The sequence below is a fragment of the Microcebus murinus genome, chromosome 3 (assembly GCF_040939455.1).
Source record: "Microcebus murinus isolate Inina chromosome 3, M.murinus_Inina_mat1.0, whole genome shotgun sequence".
NCBI classification, from domain to species: Eukaryota; Metazoa; Chordata; class Mammalia; order Primates; family Cheirogaleidae; genus Microcebus; species Microcebus murinus.
In genome coordinates, this window is record NC_134106.1 from 23,249,167 (window position 1) to 23,275,008 (window position 25,842).

Consider the following 25,842-nt stretch of genomic DNA (forward strand, 5'->3'; position numbering starts at 1 on the left):
TGAAGGCATTGTTCCATTTCTTTTAAGCTTTTTAGTGTTAATTATCTTTAGTGTTCTAAAATTTAATGTTCTTTTTAAAATTAATGAATTGCATTAGGACTTGATGGGATCATTCAGTCTAGAAATTTGTGTTCTGCATTTTTCTTGTACTGTTTGTTTGATAATTTCATCCTCTGGGGTGTGTGTGTATGTGTGTTTGATCTTTCTCTAGTACTATGTACCATTATCTAGATCTTGCATGTCCTGAACTGATCCTTTACATTGCTGACTTTTTTTTTTTTTATTTTTTTAACAGGCAGACAAACACATATTTTTTATTTTATTTTTTTAACACATTGCTGACTTTTTTATTTTCCATTTTATCTTTTCCTTCTCTTACCTCTGAGATTTTCTCAATTTCATTTTCCAAATCTTCTAGTGAATTTTTAAATTTCTCTTACCATATTTTTAACTTTCAGAAGCTATTTTTTGTTCTCTTTTTTATTGCATCAGGTTTCTTTTTAACTCTGAAGATAAATGAGTTTTTTTCTTTTGCTCCTTACATCATGTCTATTGAGGGTATCTTTCAATTTGTTTGATTTGGTCTCTCTTTTATGTCAAAGGCATTCTTCAAATTATTGGAGGTCCTTGGCTGCCTGTTGATATTTGCAAATGAAACATTAAAAAGCCAATTGGGGCCGGGCCTGTAATCCTAGCACTCTGGGAGGCCAAGGCGGGGCGGATTGCTCAAGGTCAGGAGTTCGAAACCACCCTGAGCAAGAGCGAGACCCCGTCTCTACTATAAATAGAAACAAATTAATTGGCCAACTAATATATATAGAAAAAATTAGCCGGGCATGGTGGCGCATGCCTGTAGTCCCAGCTACTTGGGAGGCTGAGGCAGGAGGATTGCTTGAGCCCAGGAGTTTGAGGTTGCTGTGAGCTAGGCTGACGCCATGGCACTCACTCTAGCCTGGGCAACAAAGCAAGACTCTGTCTCAGAAAAAAAAAAAAAAAAAAAAAAAAAAGCCAATTGGAAGGCCCGGGTGTGAATGTGTGCCTTTTCAATTGTTGGGCTTCATTTATAATGATTGGGAAGCCTTCAAGTGTCACTGTGTGTAGGTTGTTCCACTCAAACCAGACACATTTCCTAGAGAGGAACCTTCTAATCTTGTGCTTTTAAAGCTTTAGTGTGTGTGTATGTGTATATTACTTGTGTATACAGATCTGATTTAGTAGATCCAGCTAGGTTGGAGCTTGAGAGTCTGTAATTCTAACAACTTCCTGGATAATGCTGATTATGCTTTGAGTTGCAAAGCTCCTAAGGAGGTTGGGGAGGTGTGTTTGGGGAGGATATAGAGAAGGTATTAGCCTCTGATGGCATTTTTAGTTCTGAGTAGATTCTGGAAGCTTACTAGCTTCCTCAAGGCAGGGTTGTGGTCATGTCTATTTTATTTGTGTCACCCTAGTAAATACATACTATAAGTAAGCATGGAAGCTGTGAGAATTGATGAGAATTTGGCAAAACTTTAGAAGCCAGTGAGGGTAAAGGAAAGGTTCTGTCATACATTATTGCTGCATTTCTTTGATTACTAGTGAGGTTGAGTGTTGCACATTTATCAACAATTTGTATTTTTCCTGTGAATTGCCTGTTCATATCCTTTGTCTGTTTTTATTTTGAGCTCTTTTTTTGAGAATTTTTTTATTGATATGAAGGAGCTATTTGGGTCTGAGTTAATGTTTTGTCTGTACTATATATTTTTGATATTTGCTCCTTTTACTTGTATCTTAAATTTATGACTTATTTTGGCACAGAAGTTTTATGTAATTCAATCAGGCCATCTTTTCCTTTATGATTTCTGGTTTATAATTACTTTGGAAGGCCTTTCCAAACCCCAAGATTATAAAAATATTCTCATGTTTTCTTTTAATACCTTTTAATCAATTAGTAATTTTTTGTGCGTATATGGCATAATGTAAGAATCTAATTTTGTTTTTCTAAATGTCTAATTTGACATACTCCAGTATGACTGGCAGAACAATATATTTTTCTTCCACTTTAGAATTAACCTCTCTTGGTAATAAGATTCTTACTGTTACTTCTTGATTTTATAAGTGAATAACCAAGTTCCTTGTTGCCTATAGTAGCATTAATGTGTGTAACAAACTGCAAAGACTCATGCTTCTAATCACTTGAGGTATTAGAAAGGAATCATCTGCACCTGATTTATTTTACCTATCATATGGAGGTTCATTCCTTTACATTTGGGCTGGAAATAACCTTTTGAACTGCAGCTTGAATTAAAGGCCAACCTTCCAGAGAAAGCAGGCACTGTGATGTGGATGGACTTATGGAGGTCTAGCCAGCATGGTATGTTTCTGGACATGAACAATGTCCATCATATGAGTCATAGGTTAAACACAACTACCCATTTTACCTTCTTATTACTGTCACCCACACATTTCCTGAACCTCTTGAGAATCTTTATCCTGTGCCTGCACAAGGGAGGTCAGGCAGTGTTACAGAGCCCCACCTGAGGCATCACTGCAGGGACATGTCCAGAGTTAGTTATCTGATGCAGGCTTTTGGGGAATGCAATTGGCATAGGACCTTAGGTGGTATTTTTAATGCTTGATTTTTTTTTTTTAAATATTCTTCTGTGAGTAGTTTTCCCCCATTTATTTAGATGCTTTTGATTCTCTTCACGATATAGCAAGTGGAAAGGTGACAATAGCAGTGTCAGTTCCCTGTGTATCAGCCCAGATGGAAAGATGCTGCTTTCAGCTGGTCGAACAATCAAGCTATGGGTTTTGGAGACCAAAGAAGTCTACAGAGTGAGTGAATCAAATTATTTGTAAGCATAACAATCATAGAGTAAGTACGGAGAAAGGCAGAAGTTTCAGCCATCGAATATTATTGTTTTTTTGTTGTTGTTGTTGTTAAAGGAGATGAGGTCTTGCTCTGTAGGCTGGAGTGTAGTGGCGTGATCGTAGTTCACTGCAGCCTCAAACTCCTAGGCTCAAGCGATCCTCCTACCTCATCCTTGAGTGTATTTAGGACTATAGTTGTGTTCCACTATGCCTGGCTGATTATTTCTTTATTTATTTTTTTGGTAGAAATAAGGAGTCTTGCTGGTCTTAAACTACTGTGCTTCAGGCGTTCCTCCTGCCTTGGCCTCCTAAAGTTCCAGGATTATAGGTGCGAGCCACTGCGCCTGGCCAGAATATTAACAACAGAAATTCTTTATTTTCAAGTATCATCATATAGTAGAATTGATAGATAAAAATTAACCTCCAAATCTCATTTATTGATGTTAAATAAGTTAGACATGTCTACTTCACATATATTGGAAAAATGAATGAACAAATACTTTTAAAAAAAGTATTTTTGAATAAAATTTTTTACTGTACTATGCAATGATTATGGTATTATAATTTTGGTTTCTAGCCTGTATCTATCATTTGGTCCAGGTAATAGTATTTAACTGTAGAGATTTAGTATTATATTTTTTGAGGAGGAAAAATAGTTACACTCGGGTTATGGAACATTTGGTGCTGTGATGATGCCTTAAAATTGTGGTTTCGACTCACTGAGAGTAAAATGAAGACCTACAATTCCTTGGCTGTGTCTGAGCACCCCAGAATTCCTTTAAAAATGGATAGGATTAAATAGCTCTTTATTTAAAAAATGGAAGAAATATAGGTGTGCGTTGGTAGGGTCATGGGAGTTACTTAGTAGAAGGGGCATCTTAATTTTCAGAAGGATTTTTTAAGAAGTGAAGGATTGTAGCACAAATAACCTTATTTGCTTAGAGTTAAATTTAATTGTTCATTATGAAGCTCTGCTTTCAGATATGAATGGCATGTGGCTTATGATGCATATGGACTCCTCTAATTTTTGTCACTGCATGGATTCCGTCCTCTCCTAACTGAGATTTAACTTTCTCTAGCACTTCACGGGACATGCGACTCCAGTTTCATCACTTATGTTCACTACCATCAGACCTTCTAATGAGAACCAACCTTTTGATGGAATTACAGGTCTTTATTTCTTATCTGGAGCAGTACATGACCGGTTACTTAATGTCTGGTATGTATTTCTTTTGGATTTCGGTGGTAGCTTTTTTTGCCTTGAAAGAATCTGTCACAGTTTATGTGGTTAATATAAATGATGAATACCAGACTTGCTTTATTGTATTTAATGTTGAATTTACATTGACTTGTAGTAAAGCATTGAACCTGCCTAAAAAAGAGATCTTTGTGAGAAAAATTTAAGAGCATTACATGATAGAGCCTCCTTAATCTTGGGATTGAATATTTTTGTCGTGGGACAATTTAGAAATACATTTTTAAAGTAATTTTTAGGAAAACCTTTGATTTTGTTGAAGTGGATGGCATTGCTGGGTTAATGCAGTAGTATCTATTCACTTATGGTTTACTGAGGATATAAAATTCCTTGGCTTGTCTGAGAATTCCCAGTAGCCCTTTTTTGCAATAGTTACTGTCACTAATTCCCTTTGAAACTACTAAAAGTAAAAATTAATTTGGTATTAAAGAGCCAATAAAGAGTTCTGAAATTTCAGAAATTTCTTGGATTTTATGGTAGCATCTGATAGTGAGTAGATTTTTTTTTCTTTTTTGAGACTGTTGTTCATGGACAAAATAAGTAGAGATTTAAAAAATGGAAGTAGTTTTCCATGCTAGTAATAATTAGTTGAGCATGCTTTGACCATGTAAAGTTAATATGAATTTATATAAGATAGTACATTTAGAAGTGGATCTCATCAAATATGTATTCCTTTAAAAGACAGTTTTATGGGAAAAGGTTCATGGGGCAAAATGTGGACATATCTTCATCTTCAAAATCACTGGCAAAGCCATCATTCCCTAATTATGCCTCTCATAATTACAATGAGTTGGTTTTTTGTTCTGGGTTTGATTTTTGAAGAGAGCCTGTAGGGATTCTTTTAGTTTTGGAGAGTCTAAGACATAAAAAATTAGTAATGCCAAAAAGTTTAAGTCTGTTACCAAGGTCTGGCATTACTGAGGTGCTTTAGTCTTAAGTCCTTCTCCTCTTTGGCATTCTAGTACCTAGAGGTCTCCAGGTACAAAATGTCTTTTATAAAAGAATAGTTGATTTCAGTTACCTTAAGATCCTGAAAATATTAGCTGTTATGTGTGAAGCCTTCCTGGTAACAGAGAAGTAAACTTAAAATTAACAACAACAACAGGGAAATAAAATTAACAACAACAACAAATAGAAAGAAAGGAAAAAACCCCATACCGAAAGGCTATCCAGATAGCGAGCTCTATAAACTTTGTTGGTAGATAGAGCAAGCCGGATGTTCCCTGATAATTGTTTTTGAAGGACATATTTCTGTAAGGAAATAATATTGGAAGCCTTCTTGCCTCTAAATGAAGATTAAAAAAATTAAAACAAAAACACCCAGTACCCCTTTTGTATTACTATAAGGAAACAGTGCTGTCTCCTGTTGATGGGCAGTTCTGTATTATAGTGGTCTGATGGCAGGGATTTTGAACGTGTATAGTACAAATAACTTCATGTTACAATGAATATTAAGAATTTGTGCATAAAAATATTTAAAGTTTATCACATCAACTTTTAATTTTCTTCTAGACTAAAAATTCGAAAGATTATTTACTGGTAGATGTATAAAGCAAGACTTTATACATCTTTCATTTGGTAAATGAAACTGATTTTGAATCATGTTTGTTATTTATATTCTGGAAATTTGTAACTAGATTTTTAAAAACAGCTTTATTGAGGTATAATTGACATAATAAACTGCACATATTTAGAGGGTACAAATTAATAAGTTCCGACATGCATATATACATTGTGAAACCCTCACCACAAGGCAATGGACATGGTTCCTTGTGTCCCTTTGTAATCCCCCTTTCATCCTGGTCTCTAGGATTGTTGATGGGTTTGGGCCATTTCAAATAAAGTTGCTCTGGACATTTGTGTATTAGTCTTTGTATGAACATTTCATTCAAATGATTTCATTTGTCTTGGGTAAATACCTAGTAGTGTAATAGTTGGATCATGTGATAGGTGTACGTTTAACTTTTTAAGACATTGCCAAATCTTTTCAGAGTGGTTTGTATCATTTTACATTTCTACCAGCAGTGTATACGAATGCTAAATCCTTAATATCCTCACCAACACTTGGTATGGCATTTAATTTTAGCCATTCTGATAACAGTGGGTAGTGGTGTCTCATTGTGGTGTTAAATTGCATTTCCCTAATGGCTTGTGATATTGAGATTTATGTTTTTGCATTATGGATATCCAATGATTCCAATACCATTTTCTGGAAAGACTATTTCCACTGAATTGGTTTTAGTATACACACACACAAACACATATTTGTATATCAATTCTTGTTATTTGTAGTGGTAACATCCTATAAAGTCCCCATGAACACTGATTTAGTCAATACTGAACCATTACTTTTGGGGGGAAATACAGGGTTAGATTCCCTGTGAGCCTCTGGTCATAACATTTTTGTCATCTAATCAGTACCTAACCTTGCTTTGTGTGTGTTTCTCTTTAAAGACATCTTATTTAACATACGTATTTTTGATTCATTAACTTTGAACTCATAGCACTATAACTCATGCTTGACAAAGCTTATCTATTTCTGAACTCTGTCTTCATACTATTGTGATGTTAATCCTTCTCAAATTGATGTATAGATTCAGTGTAAGCCCAGTGAAAATCCTAGCAGGGTTTTTTTTGTAGACATTGACAAACTGATTCTAAAATTCAAATGGAAATGAAAAAGACATAGAATAGCTAAAATAATTTTGAAAAAGAAGAAAAAAGCTGGTGGACTAACCCTGATTTCAAGACTTACTATTAAAGCTGTAGCAATGACAGTGTGGTATTGGTATCAAGATGGACAGATAGATCAGGGAAAGGAATAGAGGATGTTATATGTTACTCATTGTTTCAATTTGCCACAAATGTATTAATATTTTCTCTTTTCCCAAGCAACAGTGTTATATGGTAGTGACACGAATGGTTCCCTTATTTTGATCTTTAGTCTCCTTATTGAGCTTTCAAAAGATGGAAAAGCTAATGGGAGTTTAATGCTGTGATCACCCCTTAGATGTTTGCCTTTTTTTTTTTTTTTTTTTTAATTTTAAATCTGTCTTCCTATCTAATTGCTGGTTTTGTTATCTAGGCAGGTCCGGTCAGAAAACAAAGAAAAAAATGCAGTGATGTCTTTTACAGTTACAGATGAACCTGTCTATATTGATTTGACTTTGTCAGAAAACAAAGAAGAGGTAAATGCCTCGGTTTTTGAGAATTTGATTTTGGATTTCACAAATGTTATTTTTAAAATCTGGGTTTTGATGATTTAATGACTCGAGAAAGAGAGGATATGCAGGAATAACAGCAAAATGTAATAATCAGACTGTTCGAAGTAACTATGAAATCACTGATAAGCTCTTATTGGGGGAAGTGAAAATTTTTATACAAAGGTAGTACATTCTGGAATTCATTTTGGGAATTAAAGTTACTGAGGTGGATTTTGTTAATAGGACTATATATATGATTATCAGATGCATTTTTTGGTTATATAAAGTCTTTTGTAGGTCCTAACTGAAGTGTGTGTATTTTGTTCTCAGAGTAATGTCCTCTTGTTTGCTGTTTTTAAAAAAATACTTTAGAATTTTTCATTTAAAAATTAGGAATTTGATGATTATAACATATCTTAAGCATTAAATAAACCAGATGTCATTGAAGTACTTCATGTTTCTGTTTGACTAAAGCTATGAGGAATTTTTGATTTGGACAGAATCCTACTTTTTCAATGAAAGCCAAGGATATTTCACTTTTAACACATTCTAGGTTTTGAAATGCATATGTTGCAGAAATCTCTAGTATTTACAGATGATTTAGAAGTTTTTCATCATGTTTTAATATTTTTTAAGAAGTGTTATAGTGGAAAAAGCATTGGTTTAAATACCAAAAGATTCTGGGTTAAATATTGATTCTGTGGCTAACAAACTTGGCTTTCTAATGTGAAGTGGGGATGTTTAGGATTAAATCAGCGATTCCTTATGAGGATTTTTGTTTGTTAAGATGTCCACATCAGGTAGAAATGAGATACATAAGTATTTTTAGAAAACTCTAGTAGGAATCCTTCACTTAACCACAATAAATACTTTAATGCTTTATAAAGTTAATTGTTTTGGGGTAGGCTTGTGTACATTCAGTGTGATCAGTGCACTATCTCATGATGATCAGTGATTATGATCATGTAAAACTGATAAATTAAGAAACATGTTAATATTTGTCTCTAAAATATTAAACACACAGGTTGGTTTAACTTGAAGTGACTTCCTAAAAAGTTTTTTAAAGTTATTGTGTGTGCGTTTGTGTGATTCTTAGAGATAGGTTCTTTAAATGCAAGTAATTTATAGACAAAAAATCACTTCCTTTGAGTAGCAAAACTTGCACCTAGTCCGTGTAGAGAATGGACTGAGTTTCCACTTTCTCTTGTTCTGACTGTGAATTCTGCTACTATTAGATTTAATTAAAAGAGTGTCTTGGAATAATGCTGGCATTGTAGTTAAAATTTTTAATGACACAATAAAGGAGGATAGAGGGCTTTTTAAAAAAATATTTTTATGTTATTAAACTAGGAATGGTGGATCAGAAAGCCAAGTTCTAATTCTTGTGCTTGATATAAATTTGTGGTTACAGTAATAACTTAAAATTCTAAAACAAAACTATGATCATGGTATTACAGAATATTCTGCTTATGTTACCAACCTCTCTAGACAGTTTGGGATTAAATTTAGATATCTGTCAGTAGAAGTTGTGTGTGGAAGGGGTAACTAGAAAATTTGATGGGGGAGAAACAGTCCTTCCCCTGACAATGTTCACATGCTATTAAACTTCAAAAAAGAATGAAATTTTCCCCCCTTTCTGACATTTTTTATACACCAGTATAACTTTTAAAAAATCTACCAGTAAATGCCTTTTAAAATTTTCAGTGTTTTCACAATGCAAAGTTAGTCATAGAACATTTCATATATTTCAGTTTCTTCCAGTATATTGGTTACTTCCTGAATTTGCCTATTGCATTTATAACTAGAGATAGCAATGTTTTGGAAGTGCTGAGGAGTCATTTAAGCTCTCTCCTTAAGAAAGTTTCAGAACTTTAAAAAGTAAAGCTGTAGAGAGGCTGACAGCAAGAGTGTCATGGATAGAATCATCAAAACAACTAGGCTACTAAAATTAACAGCAGACAGAGGGGGAATAGAAGCCATGATGGCTTAGAATTCCACTCCAGTCCCTTCTAGCCACTCATGCAAAATGGCATTTTCAGCAGGCCTGACTGCTCAGACACATGGGGCATGTAAGTTTGGTGTTACCACCACCTCTGTGCTTGGTGGTAATTTTGTTCATCACACTCTGAGGCTGCATTCTCCTAAGCATATATTTTGAATCTTTATGGCAACAACACTAATTGTTATTTTGCCAGAAGTAATTATTTTTAAAAGTGTTTTTGCTGTTCTAACTTTTTTTCTGTTTATTTAAAGTGTGGCAAGAAGAGTTAAGCTTCCGTAAGTTAGATTGGGGACTGAAGTATATTATCCATTGTAATTAAGCAGTTATGTTTTTCTTTTAGCCTGTCAAATTAGCTGTTGTTTGCAAAGATGGTCAAGTTCATCTTTTTGAACACATATTAAATGGGTAAGTAAGAATTTTTCAAGACAAAAATTTATTTCTCTTTCCCTGAGCTGTTATTTTGTCATACTCTCCTCATTATTCTTTGCATCATATTATTATTCTTTTAGGTTGCTTTGAAAGCATTCTTCTTTATCTATATGATTACATACATTCCCAGTGAGAACTCAAAGTTTTTGGGGTCATGGGCCATTTCTTTTTATACTTGTAATTATGAGAGTGAATTTTTATAACATATGCTTAGTAAATGATCAATTTATCTAAGGATACATTTCAAAACAAAGTGACTCAGTTGGAGAGATTTGCTCATGCATTTGGTGATGCCTTATTTCTGTTTTTGCTACTGCTTTACTTCCCCCTTGCTAGTGCTCTTGTTTTGGTAGACAGGGAAGGAAGCATTGTTGATATATTGTGTAGTAGCCATAGAGCAGCGGTCAGCAAACTTTGGCTGGCAGGCCAGATTCAGTAGAGACCATATGTGGCCTGAAAAACATGAACTATTTACTGTCTAGCCGTTTATATAAAAAGGTTGCCAAATCATGTCATAACTACCTGAAACTCAACTGTTAAACTTTAAGATGGTTTCAGCCTTTTATTGTCAGTTGGTATCTTTCTTTTAAAATATTAGAATAGGGCTTTATTTAAGTATAAACTTAATTATGAAAGTAGTGTATGCTTATTTTAAAACATTTATGATGCACAGACACTTGATTATAAAATTTGAGTCTCCGTTGAGTTCTATTCCTAGAGTTAACATTTTAGTGTTTAAAATTTGAGGCTTTATTTACATAGTGATACATGTACATGGAATATATAATTGAGGCCCAGAAGAAGTGGGGCTCAGAAGTATGAGGACTAGGTAAGCCAGTGAAGGATTTTAAGCAGAGTATTGATGGGATTCCATCTCAGTTTTAAGGCAGTCATTCTGTCTGACATGTTGAGAATAGATATAGAGGGGTAAAGGTCAAAGCAGAGACCCTATCCTGGGTCTAGAGATAGTTGTGGAGTCAGGATACTAGAAGGAGTGAGTTGGAAACAGGAATATTGGGATGCTTAAAATTGGGATTATGGAGGGTGTGCACTTACTAGGAATACATGGTAAAAGATGTCTAGGGCGTGAGAATTGTGTGGCTGAAGTACTGTGAAGGGCATGATCACTGGAGGTAGGAACTGAGAGACCAGAATGTCAGAGAATACATCAATTTGGGTGCTGGTTATGGAACCACCAAGAAAGGAATTTATTAGGAGTAGTATTGGAAAGAATGACAACAAGCCACTGAAACCTTTAAGAAATTTAGTAGAGTGACTGAGAGATCACTGCATGGCAGCAGGAGGGAGAAATAGCCAGTATCTGGTGACAACAGTTTCAAAGGTTTAGGAGACAAAAGAGGGAGAGACTATTGTCTTGAAGTGTTAGTGAAGAACAAGGAGAATACTTAAATCATGTCTGATGCCCCTGACTCACAGGGTTTGGGAGAGAAAACAGCTTCAAATGGGAAGTGCTGTAGGGTAAAGCAAGAAGGGTCAGAGAGCCCTTAGAAAAGACATTGAGGACATAACTTTGCTGCTGGAACTACAGAGGTCATGGGGAGGCTTTTGGGGGTTGGGAGTGACTGGAGAGGGGGCTGGCTGCAATAGGATGAACCTCAGGATGGTGAGAAATCATTTGGGAACTGGGGGCTTCTTCTTGGGGCCTGACAAAATGGGGCAGAGGGGCAGGTGGGTATCAAGGCTGATTTTGGTGGTGAGGTTTTGGGTGTTGGTGGAGAGAGGTGAAGTCTTACGCTAGAGGATTGCCACATTTTCTGATTTGGTGTCGGCTTCAAAGAATTAGTATGAGATGTTATTTCAAATTCTCTGATCTCATTTTTTCTCCCCATTTCTAGATACTGCAAAAAGCCTTTGTCTTCAAATTGCACAATTCAGATAGCAACACCTGGGAAAGGCAAGAAATCAACACCAAAACCCATCCCTATTCTAGCTGCTGGTTTTTGCTCAGACAAAATGTCATTGTTGATCGTATATGGCAGTTGGTTTCAGCCTGCTATTGAGCGAGTGGTATGTAGCTGCTACTTTGGAGTAAAACAATGTAGTATCAACATGTCCATGGAAAAGAGTGATTTTGAAAATGGTACATTGATCTACTCATTGTAATATTTTAAAAGAAATAATATATTCTCCTTTAAATAAAGGATTTTTTACTAGGTGACTTAATTTGTGAGAACTATATATGTTTAATCAATGCGGCTTATCAAAAATATTGTTTTAACACTTCAGTCAATATATAAAGCATTGTTTGAGAAATTTAATAACTCTCCCCTCCCCTTTGTAATACGTTTTGGAAATCTGGTGTATATTTTACACTTACAGCACATCTCAGTTTGGACTAGCCACATTTCAAGTGCTCAGTAGCCACACGTTCCTAGTGGCTACTAGTTGGTCAACACAGGTATGACTTCTGTTGAATTTTGCTCAGTTACACAAAGTCTAAATCTTAATACTAAGACACTTAGTATTAGCACCCATTTCTAAGTGGAAATGTAATGATAGTGCAATGATTTGACATTTCTTACTGTAAAAATTTCTGTGAAGACTTGTAAGTTACTATGAACATGTCCAATATGTTATTTCTTAAGTTTGTGTTTATATTACTTGCACCTAGTAAGGCCCTCAGGAAGACTGTGAGTGGAATATTATGCCCAAGCAAGTTCTTGTTGAGTTAATTAAAAAAAAAAAACTTTAAAAATTAAATGTATATGGTTTAATTTTTAAAAAGGAGAAAAGTGTTAAGCTGTAAACATGACTCCTTGGCATGTGTGAATCCCTCTCTCTGGATGCAGCCATTGTTGCCTGTTTGCTTTTTGTCTTTCCAGACATTGTTTACTTGAGTGGGCATACAGAATTACACAGAACCTTAAACCTTGTTGGTACCTATGTAGTTTGCTGCATCTGACTCCCCACCCCTGCTTAAATCATGTCAGGACATAGCTCCACCTCAGAGCATTTTGTTAATCAGCAGTGCTGTCTTTGATTTGCTTGTGGAAAGGATAACAATAGAAATTTTAGGACAGGACCATTTATTTGCAGCACAGATTATTCCTTACAAGGATGACGAACTGATGAGTTTTGTTTAAAATCTGTTACATCTTAAAACTCCTTTGGCTTTTACAAACTATAAATGTGAAAAATTTAAGCAGTTCAAAACTGAGGAAAGTAAACATTGTGCCCAAAGTCTTCATAGTTTACCCATTTTCCTCAACTGCCATCAATCTGAGTGATAACCATAGCTAACAGTTTAGTGTGCAAGCCTTCTACACTTTTTAATATTTTATAAAATGCACAAGTAGTCATTTGTTTTTCATTTTCTTATTTGCAATTGCTTTGCTTGACATTGTCTCTCCCCCCCCCTTTTAAATGTATATTCTCAGGCAATAAACTCCAGAGAACCTCATATGTGTTTAGTAAGAGATATTTCAAACTGCTGGGCCCCAAAAGTAGAAACAGCTATAACAAAGGTGAGCATATGATAAATTTGAAGTTAAGGAAAACGATTTCTTCGGGTGAATTAAATTATTATATGGTATTATGTTTAAACTGATTTTTTATCTTCTTATTCTTTACTTTAATATCCTGTTTATATTCTTATACATTGTGTGGGATTATGGTTAGATATCAAGATTGTAAACTTCCTTGATTTCTGTACTCATAGTTTTCAGAATGAATGAGTGAATAGATGACCAGCACTTGAAGACCTTGGATTTAGTTCTTCTCTGCCCACCATGCATGATGGTCTGGGCAAGGAAGTATGTAGGAGTAAATATCAATATCAGATTTATCAATAAATAATTTTTATCTCAGTACTTAAAAGAGCATAACTTTGTTGACAAGAATACTGTATTTCAGGTTGTAGTAAAACCATGATGCGGGCTGGATTTAATACCACACGTAGGCATAAGACTATCACTGTGATGCCCTGTTTTGAATGTAACTGGGTGTCTGCATGTACGTATCTTATATTTGGTGGTTTAATGAGAAAAGAGAAAGCCAAGACATGCTATGATGACATCCAAATGGTTTCGCTACTGGCTGAGTTTCAGAGATGACACCTTTCTCTTGGCTGTCTGAGCATTTCTGGCAAAGATTGAATTCTGGAGGTAGTCATAGAATGTGTAACTTCACTCTTTAACACTGTTTAACTCAATGTGTCCCGTGTAATCTGTAGATTTTGTTTTTCCTGGTTTTTACTGTTATATGGTATTGCAAGCTTTAAAACCATGAACTTTCAGGTTATCATTTAAAAACTTACTTGCTGCGGTGGCTCACGCCTGTAATCCTAGCACTCTGGGAGGCCGAGGCAGGCGGATTGCTCAAGGTCAGGAGTTTGAAACCAGCCTGAGCAAGAGTGAGGCCCTGTCTCTACTATAAATAGAAATAAATGAATTGGCCAACTAATATATATAGAAAAAATTAGCCGGGCATGGTGGTGCATGCCTATAGTCCCAGCTACTCGGGAGGCTGAGGCAGCAGAATTGCTTGAGTCCAGGAGTTTGAGGTTGCTGTGAGCTAGGCTGACGCCACGGCACTCAACTCTAGCCAGGGCAACAAAGCGAGACTCTGTCTCAAAAAAAATTTAAAAAATTAAAAAAAATAAAAACTTACTTGCCAAGATTCAACTAAAATTTATCTTTAATTCATATCATGTTAGTTATTTTGAATTTTCTAATTATGGAGCCTTTTAAACACTATTTGTTTTCTCATGGACAATCCGTAAGGATTAAGGCATGATTTCCCTTTCATATCTCTTCTATTCCTGTGTAACAGGTGAGAACTCCAGTGATGAATTCTGAAGCAAAAGTCCTGGTGCCTGGGATTCCTGGTCATCATGCAGCTATCAAGCCTGCTCCTCTACAAACTAAGCAAGTAGAGAGCAAGAGGAAATTAGGTGGAAATGAGGTAATGCAAAACTTTAATCGTATATTTGAGTTTGAGACTTAAAGTTTACGTGGAGATTTCAACAAGTATATTGGATAGAACCAAAGTTAAATCTTCAGAAATTTACTGAGATTTCTCTTTTATCCACACCACGATAGGCCCCCAATTCAAGATTGTTACCTTTGTAAGACTTATTTATTTAGCCTCTGTTCAAAAGAGAAGATGAAACTTTTATTAACTAAAGAGGGTGCTGTTTTGGCCATTTGTTAATAGTTAGCTGGATAACATAAAATTAAATAAATCAAGCCCTACCTGGATAGCAAGAATTCTGGGGGGGGGGGTGGGGGTGGAAGAAAATCAATCAGTCAAGCCTTGACTTGCTGTGATGACTTTCATTGGGTTTCGCATGTTGCTGAGTTCCAATGATGCCTCTTTTCTCTTGGCTGTCTGAGCAGTCCTGGCTGACTTAGTGCCAGTTGGTCTTTAAATGTGATTGTCATAATAACTGCTTAAAACACTTACAAACTTCCATTTTTTTCTCAATTCCCAAAACTGTCTTATGGTTACTGTACTTGTTTGTGCAGAGTCCTCTTTTTTATCTTTCGTTCACACTCTTAGCTAAGTAGTCTATAATTTTAGCTGATTATTCTCAGAAAGATTATGTTTCTGTGGCTGATCTTAAATGTCTTTATTGGGTGTGGGGTAGGGGATAAGATAGCTGTTCATAAAAATTATACCTCAGTAACATGACATCTGAGTTTACACGCCAACTTTCCTTAGCTTCACCTAGATTTAACTCTTGAATCCCCCCCACTTTTTTTAAAATGAAGTTTTTCATGTGTTAGGATAAGCCAAACAGGGGCTTTAACAAAGCACATGTTTGCTTTGTTAGTCATAGAACTAGTTTATATTTTGATTTAGTTACCAAGAGCCTGACAGTTCATGGATTGTTAGGCTTGTTTCAGTCAGGGATCAGTTCTATTCAATTGAATTTTTGTATATCAAACTGCATCATGTTTATTTACACTTAAATTTTAAATATTTATCAAGAACAGTTGGTTGTAGATAGCACATTCTAGCTAATAAGACATCATTTGGAACTCACTAATAAAAAATAGGACAACATTTTACAAATTGTTTAGGGAACATAACTATCTTTAGGCTTTTTTGATAACTTTGTTTCATTTTGCAGATTTGAGGTTGAAGCTAAGGGATAGTTATGGTAGGGGAAGTTTCTATGATAATAGGTCTTCTCCTGTACTTTGGTAATCAGATGCCAGGTCCTTGTCCTTCTCAATCTTCTTATAGGAAGATTTTTATGAATTACATTTTCAAACCATGTGCTTTTTGTATAATTGTTTTTTTCCCACTAAAATCTGGAAGCTTGGATTACAGGTGTTTCCCTTGTCTTCAACATTGGCATTATGGTAATGATATTCTTTTGGAATGAGAATGAGCATATCTGTATTTTTCAGGGTTGAGGTGTAAATCGGCAGTGTTTTTTGTTTCTAAACTACTTTAGGCCTTGTCTGGTTAACATTAATAGATAATTTCTGTTCTGTAGGTTAGCATTGAAGACCGCCTGGGAGAAATGCATATAGATACAAAAAAAGGAAAGGATGACTCTCTCCAGACGAATAGCTTTCCAGTTCTTCTTACACAGGGCTTAGAAAGTAATGATTTGGAAATGCTAAATGTAAGTATTACGGCAGTTTTTAAATGAATTAAGATGCTTAATTTTTCTTATAAAGTGATTGACATTGCATTCATAGAGTGAATAGCCACATTTTATGAGTTTAGTCAAACATATCATTTGGTGGCATTATACAGACAGTCACCCACCTACAAAGGGATTGTTTGAATTATTTTGAACCTGGAATGCATTTTCTCATGGAAATATTGTTCTGAATTATAGGTTGTTAGGCTTTAGTTCACAAAAGCCTTTATAAACATAGTGTAGCTGAACTATAATTCTCAGCATTCTAGATCACAATTTATATTTTTTTCTATAGGAAAATGCGTTCCTGAGTTTTTACTCTGGATTCCAGAAACTTATTTCCCCCTGGCCGTGAGAGGGGGCAGTGAGGTGGAACCTTGGCAATGGGTAGGAGGTTTGGGGGCAGAACTCAAGAGGGTTTGGGGTTATGTTGTAAAGTATTTAGAGGTAAAAGTACTAGAAACTTTATATAAAGGGAGGAGTTTATGGTTTCTGTGTAAGTTGGTGACTGCTTGTATGAAGTTACTCAATTTAGTCCTTTTAAATTCCAAAATTTGACAGTGGTCTATCTAGAAAATTTAAGTGTGTGAAAAACAATTGGATTCAAGCATTGCCTGGGCAGATTAAAGCAATTTACATTTGTTAAGTACACTTATTCTTAATGACTCAGCAGTGTTACCGTTTTAGTTAGTATTATAAATGTAACTTTTATTTGTAACCTATGATTAGTGTCTCTGATTTAATCTCTATTAATCTTTATTTAATCTCTAAATGGGAATATCTTATATTTGAACCTAAGGTGATTTTGCAGAACAAGATAGGAAACCAGTAGGTCTATAAACCTAAAATTACTTTTAAAACAGGTTGTGAATGTATATATTTTGGAAGGTAGATTTTAGTTTACTATGGCATAGAAACCTAGGTAGGATTTCATTTAGTTTGGGGCACAGTATTTTTATTTGCTTATTTTAAATGTGAAAATTAACCATAGAGTCTCTGTCTTTAGTGGTCATAAGAAGTATCTAAGAGCTTGTTGAAAAATTTTCTGCCCCACAGTTTGGGACAACTTCTAAATAGTTAAGACATGCTTTTTTTTTGTCTGTGATGGTTCTAGTTTATACCTCTTATCTTGGTATAATTATTAATAGTAACTTCTTTCATTCACCTAAGTATCTCAGTTTGGACAATGAATTATACCATCACTCTTTATTTAGAGCACTAGCAGATTTCACAGATCTTTATCCCTCAATCCTCCATTATGTCTGCAGTCCTTCATTATGTTTCTTAACCAAGCTTTTGGTGTAACTAATGAGGAACCAGAAGTTTAGAATTCAATCCTAAACTGAAGCGTTGCCACCCTACTAGGCCTACTGCCAGTTTGAGTAAACATCTTATGAAAATGTTTTTGAAGACCTTAACTAAAGCATGTCCTATCTCAAAATATAATTTGTAGACTAGTTCATACAGAATGTTTTCTATAGCTTCTAGATCATTAGAACTTTATAATAACTGATATTTATAATGAAGAGGTGAATTGAGAAATATTTAGTAGCAAGCACCTGAATTATTGTTAAAGTTATGATCAGCATATTTTGTTTTCAGTCTCTGCATTCTGATTTTTTTTTTTTTTTTTTTGAGACAGAGTCTCACTTTGTTGCACAGGCTAGAGTGAGTGCCGTGGCGTCAGCCTAGCTCACAGCAACCTCAAACTCCTGGGCTCAAGCAATCCTTCTGCCTCAGCCTCCCGAGTAGCTGGGACTACAGGCATGCGCCACCATGCCCGGCTAATTTTTATATATATATATATATTAGTTGGCCAATTAATTTCTTTCTATTTATAGTAGAGACGGGGTCTTGCTCTTGCTCAGGCTGGTTTTGAACTCCTGACCTCGAGCAATCCGCCCGCCTCGGCCTCCCAGAGTGCTAGGATTACAGGCTTGAGCCACCGTGCCCGGCCTGCATTCTGATTTTTTGAAAATGAAAATTTTAGGTTAATTGAGACTGAATCAGCATTCCATCCATCAATAATGATGTATAAAATGCTTTTATGTTCTTTTGCAATAAGAAACTATGTGATAGTTTTTAAATAGTAAACTTGATAGATTTAGAATGGCTTGGTGGTGTAAAGATAGTTTTACAAGCAAATAAAATCCATAAGGAATTCTGAAAAGATATGTTAGGAACTGTAAAAGTAGGTTGGAAACTAACTTTCTGTATTTGCCTTTTAGTATCTGCTGTTTTTATTTTGAGTCTGATTTTTATAGTCACAACTGCCACCAAAACATACATACAGCATTAGGGAAGATCCTCTAGGAGTAAACTCTTTTGAATCCTCTAGGAGTAAACTCTTTTGAAAGAATAAATATTTAAAAGTATTTAAGAGGAAAGGGGTATCAGGACTCTAATTTCCTACTCTCTGTTTCTGTGAAGCATGTGGGGCGTAGAAAAGTTGAATGGCCGGAGTAGGCAGCTTCTAAGGGATAGAACCTAGACTGATCTGTCCTGTCTCTTTTGCTTTAACCCAGAGTAGAGACTGGGTCTTTCCCACAGATAAATCCTTAAAGAGTTTTGATTCAAGCCCACTTATTATGTTACCTTTTGATTGGTTTAAAGTTTTGTCCAGAAGTTGGCACCTAATTTAAGATTTCTTAGTGTGATTTTACTATGTTTTGCTCACTCTTAGGTGGATATAGCTCTAATTTCATAAAATAGAATCTTGGGAACATCTCTGAAATTGTATATCTGTATTTAAATATCTATAGATGTTCTTTTGTGTTTCATATTAAAGAATTAGAAAAAAAAGAAACCTGTTTAATGAAGTAAATTTCTTGATACCGGAAGACTGCTTGTCTGGTAGCCACAGATGTACTGTGACTTTCTCCATTTGGTCCCTGTAGCCTTTATTTGCTAAACTCAGTTGGTAGTTTATTGCCTTGATCTTTTAACCCTTTGCACTTGCTTGCTTTTTTCTCGATTCCTTTATTCTACTCGGGATTTAATTTTTTAAATATCCCAGATTTTACAAAGTGCGGCAGTAGAATAAAAAACTGTAGTTTCTTTTCCTACAAACTTATTTATTTGTTTTTTTTTTATATTTCAGATTATTGATACATTCAAAGAGTAATTTTAATCTCTATAACTTTTCATGGTGTGATATTTTTTTGAAACATTCACCCACATGAAGACATGGTTTACATTCACATGTTTCGCAAATATAAATCGTCTCTCTTCTTCCTCCTTTGATTTTTCTTTTAGAACAAACAACACAATCTTTGTGTTTTTTGTTAGGGTGAGGGGTGATTATATGGAGCTTTCCATCTAAACGTTGCTCTAAGTTAGTGGATAATAATCTACCCCTGGAAGTTAGTGTACCATCTCTGCATTTACATTTTACTTGTCCTTTCATGCTAATGAAAACAAGAAAAGATACTGGAAAAATAGACAAAAATTCCCCTTCCCCCCGCGGTGAAACTACGTGTCAAGCGTGGCTTGACATACTAGCTGCTACCGATGTTAACCGTGTCGAGTCACACTCGACATCCGAGTGCAAAGGGTCAAAAATCATTTTTATAGATCATTTTTCCTGTAGTGTCCTTAGCTTATGAGTGTGCTAATTTTAATGATCCTTTTATTTTCTCACAGAAAGTACTTCAAACTAGGAATTTAAACCTAATAAAGAAGACTGTGTTAAGGATGCCCCTACATGCTATTATTCCATTGTTGCAAGAGGTAACTGACTCCTTTCTTTCTTTCTTTAGAGATAGGGTCTTGCTCTGTTGCTCATGTGAGTACAGTGTCTTGATTACAACTCAGTGCAACCTCGAACAGTTCTCCTGCCTCAGCCTCCCAAATAACTAGGATTATAGGCATGCATCACCAAAGCTGGCTAATTTTTAAAAAGTTTTTTTGTAGAGACGGGGTCTCACTAAGTTGCCAAGGCTGGTCTCAAGCTCCTGGCCTCTAGTGATCCTCCTGCCTTGGCCTCCCAAAGTGCTGAGATTATAGGTGTGAACCACTGCATTCAGCTGTGACTGTTCTTTTCATTTAAAGGTCCTAATGCTATGAATTAAAGGAAAAATCTAGTATTTAGAGAAATGGATTTGTAATTTATAAGGAGACATGGCATTTAGAGTGTGAATGATAGATGACTAGGAGGAAAGTACTTCAGACACAAAAAAGTGAAATTGATGAATTCCCAAGAGAGTGAAAGGAAAAGTCATTGGCACTTTTACCTTGATCAATAGCCACTGCACTCCAACCTGGGCAACATAGCAATTCCTTATCTTTTAAATAAAAAGTATATAATTTCACTGAAGCTTGCTGTAAAAGAGTGGGTATAAGTTGTTAAAAATTAGGCCAAAAGATAAAGTGGATTCTTTGTAATTTGAAATTATACTTGGATTGCATTTGTTCAGTGTGCTCCTGAAGTATTTTGTGAGAGTAGTTTTTTGGTATTAATAGTGTGGGCTGGTTTACTGTTATTGGTAGGGGAAACCTCTTTATTTAAGTGTCAGAGGCCGAGCTTGCTGCATTGCAGCTGTCGTGGCGACGCTTGGCTCCTCACCAACTAACTAATTAAATTAAAACAGTGTCAATTATTAGAAAAAGCTGGTCATATTTTTTTGGAATATTATCTACTTTAAAACAAAATTTGCCTAACCTTGATTTTTTTTCTTTATACTTAAATTGAGATATAATTCACATACCATAAAATTCACCCCTTTAAAGTATACAATTTAGTGTTTTTAGTATGTTCACAGATTATTGTGCATTTGAACCCCAGAAAGAAATCCTGTACTCATTAGTAATCACTCCCTACTCTCCCTTCCCCCCAGTTCCTGGCAGTCACTAATCTATTTTCCATCTCAGTGGATTTGCCTATTCTGGACACTCATTCATATAAATGCTAGCCTAGATTTTTATCAGGTAATTATCTGATTGTGGGGATGTATTCATAGAATATATTATGTTGGTTGAAAATAGGCAATAATGATTTCCTAATACAGTCATTGTGTCGTGAGAATTAATGGAGATTGGTTGCTTCTGAAGTGCTGTTGCTAATAGTGGTTTTCTTTCTCTTAGCTTACAAAGAGGTTGCAAGGACATCCTAATAGGTAAGATGTTTAGACAACTTAAATTGCTTTGTTTTTATAAATAGAGGTGATTGTGAAAAACGACAGTATCTGACAACATGAAACTAAAATATAGGTAGTCCCAAATTTTAACTAATAAAACTCTTTAAGTATCCTGTTACCACTTTCTTATTTTAAGTTGAATGACTCTTATTCTTAACATTTTATTATAGTTTTTTTTTTCCTTTTAGAAAACTCCTTTGTAGGTATTTCAGCTATATTGTCAAATCATTTAAAAAATTAGTCTTATTTTGTTTTAATGATTAAGTCTTAATCATGATACAGAAAACTATCTTTTATAGAACACACATAACTTCTGGTAGCTGCTTAAGGTTAAACATTTAAATCTGGAAGTTGGTATCTTCAAGATCCTAAGCTTGTAGTAGTAGTGTCAGTATCTATATAGTTAAAATATTGACTGCCCTGTAAGTTGTATTTAACTGAGACTAGTTTTGAGCTCAGGGCTGTGAATCAAAACCCTGCAGTTGGTTCCTGAAAATCTTACTTGTTGATGTTCTTATTGTTACAGTGAATACTGACAATTTAATTCTAATGTGGATTGTGTTGCATATAGCTCCCACATAGAAAACAATAAAAAATAGCAAATTAGAAAGGATCGTTTTGTTTTCTTGAAACACTGGGACCCCAGATAAAAAAATTTTTTTCTCATGTGACAGTCAATATGTAAAATATATAGGTTTTTCTTTTCTAATTTTTTTTCTTGAAAGACTGCTTTAGCCTTAATTATGACCAGATTTTGTGCATTTTTGGTCTATATTTGACTTTTAACATTGGAGTGGAAAACTTTGCTGTTTGTTCCAGACAGGGAATAGCTTGTGAGTTCAACCTATTCTTATATTTATCATGAACATGAAATGCAAAATCAGTTGCACTCAGTTTTGATGAAGATTATTTCCCTGACACCAGTTAATTATGAAGTGAAGCATAATTCTTATTCTTGAATTTTTTTTTTTTTTTTTTTTTTTTTTGAGACAGAGTCTTACTCTGTTGCCCTGGCTAGAGTGCAGTGGTATCATCATAGTTCACTGTAGCCTCAGACTCTTGGGCTCCAAGAGATCCTCTTGCCTCAGCCTCCTGAGTAGCTGGGACTACAGGTGCGTGCCATCATGCCTGGCTAATTTTTCTATTTTTAGTAGAGACTGGGACTCACTCTTAGGCTGGTCTCTGAGGTCCTGAACTCAAGCAATTGTCCTGCCTTGGCCTCCCAGAGTGCTAGGATTATAGGCGTGAACCACCTCACCCGGCCCTTTGAATTGTTTTGAAGGAGTTTTTGTCCTGTTTTCTGATGTGTACCCCCTTCCCTCATTAATATATTACACAGGTTTCAAATTCAGTAAAAGAATGAAAGGACTGTGGTATTCATGGCGATTTATTTATTATAGTCATCTTCACAGAACACAATTTATAGGTGATCTATCGCCTGTATGGGTTTTTTTAATTTTATAGCTCAGTTGTATTTAATTTTGAATTTGTGAACATTAGTTTACTTGGCTTTTTCTCTCTTTTTTTTTTCAGTGCAGTTTTAATGGTTCAGTGGCTAAAATGTGTGTTAACAGTTCACGCTTCATACCTGTCCACAGTGAGTCTTTTTAGTTATAGTTGCTGAATATGAATAGTTTGGCTTTGATAAGGATTATAAACTTTGATAAGGATGGCTGCCCCAAAATCCTTTCTCCATCTGTCTGTCAGCCATTAGATGCTTTCTTTAGAGATTTTGTTTTCCCCACGTGCAATGATGTGAGCCCTTTCATGATGTCTCCCCCCTGCCCCTGATTTAAAAGTAATATATTAATATATTTATAGAGAACTTTGAAAAATAAAGGAGAAAAATTACATATTTAAGTATTCACAATCAAACCTCAGCAAAATTGTCTTTTTATTGTATGTATCCTTTCCCTCCCTTTTGAAAAACTTAAGAGGTTTGTAAAGTTTTTATATATGCTAACATGTCTGCCATGCCTTGTTCTGGGAGAATAAAAGGTAGTTTATGATAAAAATGACAGAAAATAAATATTTACTACCTGACATTTTGTTGGAGCTGCTGTCAGCTCTTGATTATCTATGTCAGAAGAGAGGGAGCAAATCTTAAAGCAAGACCAGAAAAGAAACTTTTATATTCATAATACAAGTTGGGTTCTTTGTGACATTATTACATCAGTTACATTTTAAGCTTGAAGTAAAATTAAATAATTTTTTCTTTTATATGATTATGTAGCACTTTATAAGTTTTCAAAAAAGTTTTTAGTGGGTATTTGAAAAAAATCCGTAATTGTTTAAACTGTAGCTCTTCTGGTCTTAACACAGTTTCACTCAACTCCCATCTGGTGTCTGTTCCTTGTTCTCTATCTCAAGCTCCATTTGCTTTCAGTGGTTTGAAATGGTGAAAACTATTGATTAACCTGCTTTGAGGTCAGCGATTTTTTCTTAGTGGGAAGAACTCTGCTAAGATGCTAGAATGGGGAAGAGAAAGACAACAATAAGCATGGGTGTTGGGTCTCTCAGCCTGCATGAGTCTTGAGAATTGAACTGGGGACAGTGGTGAGAGGAGTGTCTGAGCGGCTTGGTGATTGGCATGAAACGATCATAGCAGATGTTGGGGTCTTGGGATCTTCTTGGAGCTCATGGGGACACATGAAGGGGAGATGATAAAATGAAATGCATCACAGTCACATTACAACTTGTTTTATTCATTTTTTAAATTTATCTGCAGTTTAAAGTTTTTAACGTTTGGCTGAAAAACTCTTATTTACACCAGTGTCAGAAATAAGGAAGGCTGGAAAAGGCTAATCAAAGGGCAAAGAGTGGGGTCCCTTTTTCTCTAGCTCTAGAGGGACAAATCAGAGAATTTCCTGCTTTCATTTCTTAAGCACAGTTCAGAGGATTCATTAATAAGGAGTATGTTTAAAATGCTGTCAGGTCAATTTTGTACTCTCACTCCTGTCTTGCTGGTCTCTGGGAGCTGGGAAAAGCTTTCTGTAGCTCCTTGATCTTATGGTAAGGGTAGATAACATGCTGTCATCAGAGGCTAAGAGTCAGAGGAAAGCCCCATTTAGCCTGGAGATATATGGTAGGGGCATTTAAAAAAAAAATCTAGTATCTACTTTATGCAGACCTTATCTGAAAATTTTGATCATACAGAGAAATCTTACCCTACAGTTTGTCCTGCCTTGGAGTTTCACCTTCCTGACTATGTGTCATTTTTATATAGCTATTGTTTTTTCCTGTTATGACATTGAGGGCCTTCTGTGAAAATTTGTGTGATGTTGCTAGTCTTTGTCACAAGCAGCCGTTGCCACTGGAAGTACTTGTGAGCAGATGCTTGTGGTGCAGTGGCTAAATACCGAGCCACTACTGAGCATGATTTATGTTTGTCATCTCTATAATGTGATAATAGAATCAAACTGTCACATTTTTTCTAGTTACCTGACTTGATACCCCAGCTGGGGACACTCTACCAGTTAATGGAAAGCAGGGTGAAGACTTTTCAGAAACTCTCACACCTTCATGGAAAGCTTATTCTTCTAATAACACAAGTGAGTAGGTCAAATTGTTTCGGGCTAAAACTTTTGGCTGTGATAAGAATAGAGAGAAGATTAAGGCTCATTTACCTGAACATTGAGAGCTCCCGATTTTAGTAAGAGTTCAGTTGTGCCTGTTTCAACTTTTACTGAAACTTTTTTTCCCATTATATTTCAATTGTTAATACAATCAAATTAAAGAGTATTTATACAGTTAAATTTTTGGCACAGAAAGCTATTCCAATCACGTCATAGAGTTTTTCAACTTTTACAGAGTAACTTTTTTCTTCTTGAAGAATCTTTTTGCCCTGTATTTGATCCACGTTATATTAAGGTCATTTATTATAATGGTGGAAGGATGAGTCAGCTGATGGTGGGGAGGGTTGAGTGTGGTGGTGGTTGTGGTACTTGGGATGTGCTTATACTCTTCTTTATTCTCTTTCAGGTTACAGCATCAGAGAAAACAAAGGGAATGACTTTCCCTGAACAGAAGGCAAAGTTGGTGTATGAAGAAGGTAAAGGCTGGGGATAGTGTAGAGTCTAGAATTGGAACATTTTTTTTTTTCGGTGACTCAATTCTGTCATCTTCGCAAAAATATCAGTGTAAGTTCTTGTTTTGGCATACCTCCTCTAATAAAATAGGCAAGTGTGTGGCAAAAATAGGCAAAAAGCTGTGATAAATAAGAAAAGGCACAAGTATGTAACAAAATAGGGCATTAGGTATGGAGGAGATTTAAATAGAAGAATACTATGAACATACTTTATGCTAATACATTTCAAAATCTAGGTGATAGTAGGTAATTATTAAGGAAA

At 35.3% G+C, this 25,842-nt stretch overlaps 1 protein-coding gene and 3 non-coding genes across 4 annotated transcripts in view; all 4 read left to right on the forward strand.

Moving 5' to 3' along the window:
- WDR43 (WD repeat domain 43) overlaps positions 1-25,842 on the forward strand; it is a 46,265-nt gene that overhangs the window by 14,057 nt on the left and 6,366 nt on the right. Inside the window, exons 4-16 of the mRNA XM_012788321.2 lie at positions 2,694-2,814; positions 3,930-4,069; positions 7,191-7,293; positions 9,651-9,715; positions 11,596-11,767; positions 13,138-13,224; positions 14,531-14,662; positions 16,206-16,337; positions 20,001-20,087; positions 21,441-21,472; positions 23,027-23,090; positions 24,931-25,044; positions 25,475-25,544. Coding sequence (XP_012643775.1) covers positions 2,694-2,814; positions 3,930-4,069; positions 7,191-7,293; positions 9,651-9,715; positions 11,596-11,767; positions 13,138-13,224; positions 14,531-14,662; positions 16,206-16,337; positions 20,001-20,087; positions 21,441-21,472; positions 23,027-23,090; positions 24,931-25,044; positions 25,475-25,544 — 1,319 coding nt within the window. The remainder of the gene's footprint in view (positions 1-2,693; positions 2,815-3,929; positions 4,070-7,190; positions 7,294-9,650; positions 9,716-11,595; positions 11,768-13,137; positions 13,225-14,530; positions 14,663-16,205; positions 16,338-20,000; positions 20,088-21,440; positions 21,473-23,026; positions 23,091-24,930; positions 25,045-25,474; positions 25,545-25,842) is intronic.
- LOC142870356 (small nucleolar RNA SNORD53/SNORD92) lies at positions 3,532-3,616 on the forward strand. Its single transcript, XR_012918766.1, has one exon. It is a non-coding gene; the product is annotated as a small nucleolar RNA SNORD53/SNORD92 (small nucleolar RNA).
- On the forward strand, positions 13,761-13,838 carry LOC142870354 (small nucleolar RNA SNORD53/SNORD92). The gene has a single exon (XR_012918764.1). It is a non-coding gene; the product is annotated as a small nucleolar RNA SNORD53/SNORD92 (small nucleolar RNA).
- Positions 15,019-15,096, forward strand: LOC142870355 (small nucleolar RNA SNORD53/SNORD92). The gene has a single exon (XR_012918765.1). It is a non-coding gene; the product is annotated as a small nucleolar RNA SNORD53/SNORD92 (small nucleolar RNA).